General features: G+C 45.0%; 1 protein-coding gene across 2 annotated transcripts in view; it reads left to right on the top strand.

The window, feature by feature from the left end:
• The first annotated feature begins 67 nt into the window (after nt 1–67).
• Nucleotides 68–8,555, top strand: part of LOC119164821 (choline transporter-like protein 1) — a 66,143-nt gene continuing 57,655 nt past the window's right edge. The window contains exons 1-5 of one of the 2 annotated variants that reach the window (XM_037415333.2): nt 68–383; nt 455–729; nt 2,660–2,753; nt 4,329–4,479; nt 6,517–6,737. In XM_037415333.2, coding sequence (XP_037271230.2) covers nt 291–383; nt 455–729; nt 2,660–2,753; nt 4,329–4,479; nt 6,517–6,737 — 834 coding nt within the window. In that variant the 5' untranslated portion in view covers nt 68–290. Of the gene's footprint in view, nt 384–454; nt 730–2,659; nt 2,754–4,328; nt 4,480–6,516; nt 6,738–8,555 lie in introns of those variants that run through there. The other variant, XM_075874384.1, reaches the window with a different exon arrangement.

Raw genomic sequence — 8,555 nt, 5'->3', positions numbered from 1 at the left:
TCACACTTGTATTGCATTGAAGTTACAAAAGTTTACAACATTTTTTCAGTAAAGTACATATTGACTTACGGCCCACGTGTGACTATTCTTTCTTTATGCATGTGACAATGTGCATGACAAACAAAATATAGCCAATCTAGCCGTAATTCTAGCAACCATGCCAAGTCATGCAACAAAGCCTCCTATTGGCTGAAGATGCAGTTGATACAGCCAATACGTGACGCAGCTGAAGACTTTTTGGGCGCGTTGTTCGCTTGTGAGCAGCACGTACTTGTTTCAACAAGTCAGCGATGGACTCTCCGATGTCCGAGCGAACGCCTCCGTCGAAGAAAGTGAGATTTGCCTCTACACCAAGTACTCCAGGAACACCGAGAACCGGGCCGGTAAGAAGTCCTGAAACAAAGTTTTCGCGTCCCTCGGAAAATTGATAGCTCAGTCGTTGGACCTGACGCAGGGCGTTCCAGAGTCCGTGTATCGAGAGCTGTTGGCGAGGCCGCCAAACAACCCTGACGGGCCGATGCGCGACGTCTGCGCCTTCATCGAAGTGCGCGTGGGCACCGAGGATGTTTCGTCAACATTCGAAAGCGTGATGACGCGGCTGGGTGCCACGGTGCGCCGCCATCTTGGCCCCACCGTGACTCACGTCGTATTCCGCGAGGGCCGCGTCTCCACACGCAAGCGGGCACTACAGCTGGCCATCCCCATGGTGGGGCCGCTCTGGGTGGAAGAGTGAGTTCAACACAACGGTGCTTTCTAGGCGAGTTGGAACAAGCCGGTCATAGTGGCGTTTAGCGCGAACACTAACGAGAGGACACAGCGCATTCTTTCAAAATTTGTTGCAAAGCATCACACACGTTGCCCACACAAGTATATATACAGACAAAAAAATCGCAGCATGTCCACGTAGTGAATAATGATAAGTGAGGGCGAAGCACTGGAGGGTTTTATCGCTAAACTGGGAACCATTCGCGAATATAGCCCACTACATCATCAAGACGTGACAAACACTATATATTTATACAAGAAATTTTATTATTGGTAGGTGACAGCTGTACGTCGCTTCCGTTCCCCCTTCATTATAATGGCTTTATGGTCGGTAAAATTATGGATCGGCGATAAGGCGTAGGAAAATGTTTGCGAGGATGAAGTAATGGGCAGTTTGCAAAGGTGGACTATAGGCGATCACGTAGAAACAAGGGATCGACACAGTGGGAAAATCTATGGTTCCTTAATACAAGTACACGCCATGTTGCATTTCATATTGGCTGCTTCTCAACAGCATTGGCTTTATGGTCGCTGAAGTGGGGGATTGGTGATGGGGTGTAGTGGGATGTTTGCAAGGGGGCTAGATACACCAACGGAGGAAGGACAGACCAACACCCCAAGGAGCTCGGCCCATAAAAAAAAAAAAAAACGAGAGTGAACAGAAAAAACTAGATAAAAGCAAAATGTGCACGCCTAAAAAGAATGGGACGTCAGCGTCGTGCCATGGTACCGCACTCGTGCCATCGCTGCGTCTTTCCGACCGAACACTTAAGTTTCTGGCGCGACGAAGGCACAGGGGCGGTACCGCGGCATGACGCTGACGTCGCATTCTTTTCTAGGCATGCACATTTTGCTTTTATCTACTTTTTTCTGTTCACTCCCGGGTTTTTTCTTTGGTCTGTATATATGCATGTTTGTGATGCTTTAGAATAAATTTTAGTTTAGAGAATGTGCTGTGTCCTCTCATTTGTCTAGTGTTTGCACTAAACACCTTCCCAGTGTCTCTTGAGCACTCACTGAAATGACTGGCAGGCAAAAGTGATCTTCTCAGTCAATGTCCTGCTGTGCCACCCTCTGAAAGCTCACACATGGTTTTGCGCTACCACTTTTCTCCAAGCGACAAAGTCATGTGATGTCACAAGTTTCGCTGATCTGTGATGGCGTTATCACGTGATGATTTTTTGCATCACTGGTCGTCACTGACGAGAAACGCCGAAGAAGGACACCAGTCAATTTTCCCGTTTGATTAGGCATGTTAGGCCTTGAAAACATTTTGGAAGAACTCTTGTCTCTCAAAGGTCGTGAAGTAGGCTTAGCATTCAGGTCCACCCATGGAACAGCCTTTCTGATTTCCACTACAGAAGAACATGTTACTGCAGAAGTTTCTGGCAAACAGATGTTTTGTTGCGCTGAAGCATAACCACGGAAGAAGTCCTGCCATCCTGTTTCTTCTTTTTGTGATTGTGCTTCAGTACTACAGTATGTCTGTTATCATATCCGCTTGTTGACTTCTGCACTTAAGGGTCCTTGTGGAGCTCTCGCATTAATAGCCTAAGAATTTCGGTTCAAGGCTAGCACGTTGAACTGATGTCTGAAGTCGTTGTACAAATGAAATTCAAATTTTGTGTAGCCAGCTCGGACAGCTTTTATTTCAGTATTTGTGGTGCTCTTACCAAACTACAATTTCAATCGCTGCTTTCTGTTTTCAGCATTTTTGGAAAGGGAGGTTGTGAAAATGGTCAGTGTTCCTTTGCAAGCCTCACACAGACTGCTATACAATTTCTCATTTCGCCTTTTTAGCCCGTTCTGCCCATTGAAGTGTCAGGGCTGCTCTGATAAGTTAATGGTGTGCAGGTAAGCAGTGCGACGTTGTAATGAAATGTGTGTCTTGCAGATGCCTTGCCAACAACAGGTTAGCATCCCCAGAGAGGTTCCCGCCTTATGTGTCTGCTGCCTATGACTGTCCCATTCTCAGCCGCAAGATTAGGGTAAGCGGCCAACACATACATCGAAATACTTTTGTAGTGGCACAGTTTCTAGCAGGGGACTCTTTGTTTAAAAATGTGTTGTTATATCACCCTTGTCTTCCTGTAAATTTCAGCTGTGTAAAAGCAGAATGAATGGCAGTTGCAAAAAATGGGTTACCACATATGGCAGTGTGCACTTCACGGCATCAGTTGGGTGAAGCTGTTCATATCAAGCAAAAGTGATGTACAACCACCTCAAAAGAGAGCAGCGCTTTGAGATAGGTAAAAGTCCATTTCAAGTTGTAAAAGACTGTCTACTTAGGGCAGGTAATAATTGCAAAGCCGAACCACGAGATTGAAGTAACTAGAAAAATAAAGAATGGGGTAGAGCACATTCGGCAAGCACTCTCAAATCATGACAGGTATATTGCCACTATCCCTCAAGAGGAAGATATATAAAAGCTGTATCTTGCCGGTACTTAGCTACGGAACAGAAACCTGGAGACTTACAAAGAGGGTTCAGCTTAAATTGAGAACGACGCAGCGAGCAATGAAAAGACAAAGGGTAGGTGTAACCTTAAGCGACAAGAAGAGAGCGGAGTGGATTAGAGAACAAACGGAGGTTAAGGATATCCTAGTTGAAATCAAGAAGAGGAAATTGACATGGGCCAGGCATGTAGCGCGTATACAGGATAACCACTAGTCATTAAAGGTAACTAACTCGATTCCTAGAGAACGCAAGCGGGTTAGGGGGAGACAGAAGGCTAGGCGGGCAGATGAGGTTAAAAAGTTTGCAGGTATAAATTGGCAGCAGCAAGCACAGGACCAAGTTAACTGGCGGAACAAAAAGGGTCTTGAAACACTCTTTCAGTAATAGCCCCATGGCCTTTGTTATAGAACTCATTGCCTCATTATCTAAAAAATTGTTGACTATCTCAAGTACACAGTTACAGGCATATGCCACACATTTCAAGTTATTTTTCTCATCTTTCATTCTGGTGAGTGTGCTGAAATCTATTTTTCGAGGGATGACATGGTCGTGAAAATACGTCGGCGCACAACATAAAAATGCATTTGCTCACTTCTGATGTCGTGCAAGTGTATGCTACTGTCCAATTTTTGCGCTCTATAATGAAGCGTAGTGATGGCATGAGTCAAGGAGCGCATGAACCCAAATGCCACTCATCATTTGTGTCGGCTGTCGGACAATACACTGGAACCTTGTTATAATAACTACACATCTGTCACGAAAATACTTTATTATATCTGAAAATTTGTTATAAATGTTTGCTCGTATTACTGTATCTATGGCAAAGCTAGTGGTCACTTATTTCTTTATAACTGATAATTTGTTATATGAAGGTTTGAGTTTAGTACCAGTCTTCTAAATGACAAAATAGAGAGGGCGCTAAGAACAGTCGCAACTTTGCACTTCAGTTGTATGTGCTGCTCTTGACTACAAAATTTGGCTTGGCAGTTCATGGCTGCATTTGCTGGCAAGCTCGAGAGTGGTTCGGGACCCCTTTGATTATATGGATGTGGATACATACGTAATGCTAGTGGTTACAAGTGATGTGTACATGGTTTCTTCTGTAGAAGCCTCGATCTTGGCGAACCAAGCCTGACTCTCCATCGCCAGTTAGGCAGAGGAAAAGGCCCCGGTTGCTGGACCTGAGGTCTGAAGTGCTGCTCACCGAAGAGGTGCTATCGCCAAATGAACAACGTTTACAGGACATTGTCACAAGAGGTATGGATCACTGAACTTTGTTCAATCCCTCTCAATGGACATGTTTGCAAACGAGCGTTGGTTAGCCATTTTCCCTCTAGCTGTAAATGTTGCAGCTGGTAACTTGAGATATGCTGACTAGGTAATGTCCGTTAAAGTTGCATACTCGGCAAGGTTTCGTTGCCAAGCAAGTGCAGCTGACATAGCTACTTGCACAGATCTGCATAGGTAGACACAAGTGCATTGAGAATGGCTGAGTGAGCACAACATAACAATGCAAAGAAGAACGAGTTAAGTGGCTGCAATGAAACTGAAGACAAGTTGTAACATGAAGAGAGTACAATGCAATGTTTTATTACTAGCATGTAGCCAGGGTCTTTAAACCCTGAGTGCTAATTAAAGGACCACCAAATGAATAGTGTGTATCACATTTATAAGTTGCGCTTTTGCAGCAAGTGTGGATCAAATGTTTTCGTTAGGTGGGCAGTCTAAAATTGTGATTGTGATCACTGTACCATGTTCTTCTGGTTGCCTGCTCCGCTGGTTGTGAATCCCCTCTAGATCTGCATGTTTTGATATAATAACTGGGGGTTTTAATGTCACAAAACCATGATATGATTGTCTGAGGCTCCACGTGGAGGGCTCTGAAAATTTCGACTGCGAGGCGTTCTTTATAGGGCACCTAAATCTGAGCATGCGGGCCTCGAGTGCTTTTATTCTTATCGGAAATGTGGCAGCCCACGTCACACAGTTTGCGGAATCGATCCTGCAACTTGTGGGTCAATAGTTGAGCATCATAATCACTACCGAGGTGGGTTAATCTGCATGTTTTACAGTTTTGAGGAGCTAGTTTATTTAGCAGTAAGATGATAATGTAGGCCTGTGTGCTCAGATTTGGGTGTACGTTAAATAACCCCAGGTGGTTAAAATTTCTGGAGCCCTCCACAACGGAATATCTCATAATCATATGATGGTTTTGGGTAGTTAAACCCCACACATCATTAAAATTTTAATACGAGTTCAGGACTGAGTGACATGTATTTTGATAGCACTTGCATAAAGTGTGCATTATTGACAGGAAGCGTTCATTATTGACAGGTCCGAACCTAGTAAGTGCTTGAACAGATGGGTTCATTCAGAAGACGCTTTGTGATCATGCGAGTATTGAGGCTTCCTTGTGAAGAAGGGTTCGATCCCAGTTGTGGCTGTCGCACTTCCGTGGAGGCGAAAGGCCCGTGTACAGTGCAATGTCACTGCACGTTCAAGAATACTAGATGATCAGAATTTGCAGAGTCCTGCACTACGGTGTCTCCTCTCATAATCAAATCTAGGTTATGGGACGTAAAACTCAAAATTTCATTACTAGTTTCCTTCTGAAATCCAACTTTTGGTAATATGTAAGGAGGAGTATTTAATAAGTGAACGCCGGGTGGGCTAACACTGCACACAGTATGCAAGGATGCAGGACAAGAGGGCAGTTCAGACACAGCCCCACAACAACGTCGTCTTCATTTCGTCTGCGTTGTTTCTGCACCGGTCACTGAGGTACCTTTCTATACCCGTGATAATATGGTCCTCATTTCCTCCAGTGACAACAAATAATTTTCTTTATTATAAGTGCAATACATGGTACAGGCATCTTGCAAGATCAGTGTCCCTAAAAGGGGCTAGGTTTAGACGGGTGTAGTTGGTTATTTCTTGAGGGGCAGTTTATGTTAGCATTGATTTTTTTCAAACTTTTGAGAGGGTGTTGCACCTCGCTGTGCAGTTGTACAATAAAGGCGCTCAGTTTATGCGTAGCTGAGCTTGCTACGAGCGGCAAAGGGCTTACCTACTGACCCCCCTCCCCCCATTTCTTTTACTTGACTACTGCTGCTTCACTTGTTAATCACCTTCTTTATAGATTTGAAATTTGCTAAGTGTCAGAGGTATTGAAGCTTTGTAGTAGGCAAGTTGCAAGGCATTGTATATATCCTAGTTTGCTATACTAGTACTAGCTGCATCTTCTGTGGCATATTCTGACCTTGTAAGGAACACCTTGCCACTGTCCTCTTGCAGTGGATAAGCACGTTTTGGACCTCCCACGGAAGTGCTTGTTGTCAGGAGCGTCTTCCAGCTTTCCACTGGCTAATCCTGGTGGCCTGATGGACACACAGGAGCCGCCCACCTCACTGATGGAGTTGGCTCAAGTGGAGCAGCAGAGCCTGCTGCCAGAGCTCCCTTCGAAAACAGACTGTCGTATCAGCCGGCGCAGTTTGGAGGACTTCAGCACAAATGTGGTGAGTTCACTTGTGCTGACACGCTCGTACTACTGCAGACGCTATGACTGATGGGCATTGCTTGAAAACTTATTCATTGAATGTTTTGTGCCAATAAAGCTTACAGACAATGAAGTCACCAAAGGCATAGTGAACATAATTTGTAGTCGACGACCGATAATTCGGACTCCACAAGAAACGTACATAAGTCCGAATCATCGAATATTTGAAAAAACGAATGCGTCAGAAAATATACGTTTATCGACGCTTCAGTGACCCTGTGGCCGGAAAAAGCTGTCAATGCGTTGCTGCACACACTTCTGCTTGCATGCAACCAAGTTCCTCTGTATTTCTGTCAGTGTGGTATGCTCGCTGTAGGACCACAGGTGGGACGATGAAATGATTGCGAGGACTAGAGACAGTTTTGCATGCAACGGCTCCGAAGCACATGGTGCGTCGTCATCAGCATTCAGAATTGCTGTTTGGCAATTGCAAAACCTGCTCAGTTATGTCGTCGTCGTTCAATTCGGCACACGACGACACAGCATCGTCAACACTTGGGAAGTCTTCAAACGTAACTGCGTCAGGAATCAGCACACCGATATCTCGCAGGTCGTCTATGACGTCCGCACTTGAGCCCGTTACGCTGGGCAGCAGATCCGGCTCTTCAGTAGGATTGCAGGGTTCTTAAACTCTCAAAATGTTGAACTCTCAGGCAACTTCGACTTGCGGGCAACCGCTGAGCACTTTTAGAATGATGGCAGCTCTCCTTGCCATGGTTAGTGTTGTGTATGTCTGCCCAGCGCCTATATTTTTTTCAGTGCCTGGGCGAATGCTCTCTTCAGGCCCTCGAGAGCATGCTCCACCTCCGCTCGCCACTGCCGCACAGTGGCGCTGTGCAAGTAGACTAGAGGAATCTGGCGCTGGATGGCTATGCATATTAGAAAGTTCACGAATTCGTGTTTTTATGCGATTTAATTTGAATTGGTGCTTCTTGGCGACTTTCATAGATACAGGGGGGGGGTCAAAAGTAAAACTAACATAACGGCGCACTGTTTTCACCGAACTCTGTCAGGCGGTGCTACCGGTTTGATATATGTGTTCGACTTCTATAGCATTCACATTTTATCTTTTCTTTCAAGCTATTGCAACCTCATCATTTGCATGCCTAAGTATATAATACTACTGTGTACCACTCTGCATATCTGACCGAAATAAATCAGATTATCTTTTTCCATTTGTCATTAGTGTCAAAGAGAGAAAAAAAAAAGAACTCGCAGTTTTCTTTACGGTTTCACCTGAGACGACTGAAAGGCAAGAACTACAGTGTAGCCCATTTATAACAAGCCCACTTACAGCAAAATAGCAGTTATAACGAAGTCATCTTGATTTTTCGTTCCAATTTCCGCATTTCAATGCCTTTTTTCCCCACTTTTAATGAAGTACAAAAACGCGACTCAGCGAATATAGCGGAGTTTTTTGTCGAGAACAACAAAAATAATCCATCAGATCACCTTTTGAGCTTTCCCGTGAATCAACTAGGACGAAAAAACTCAAATTTGGGTGCACGTTAAAGAACCCCAGGTGGTCAAAATTTCCGGAGCCCTCCACTACGGCGTCTCTCATAATCATATCGTGGTTTTGGGACGTTAAACCCCACAAATCAATCAACTAGGCCGAAAAACCACTAATTCTTAACGCCCAGTCGCCGCTTTGCCCCACTCGGCTCCCTGCGAAAGCATGCTTCACCGCACCGCACGGTGCGGTGAAACACCATGTGATGCTCCTCTAACGCCGTTTCCTCTCTCCAGAGAGGAGGTCATGGGGGCAGCTTCAGAA

This window comes from Rhipicephalus microplus, chromosome 9, assembly GCF_043290135.1.
Source record: "Rhipicephalus microplus isolate Deutch F79 chromosome 9, USDA_Rmic, whole genome shotgun sequence".
NCBI lineage: Eukaryota > Metazoa > Arthropoda > Arachnida > Ixodida > Ixodidae > Rhipicephalus > Rhipicephalus microplus.
This window is presented reverse-complemented; position numbering and strand designations above follow the sequence as displayed.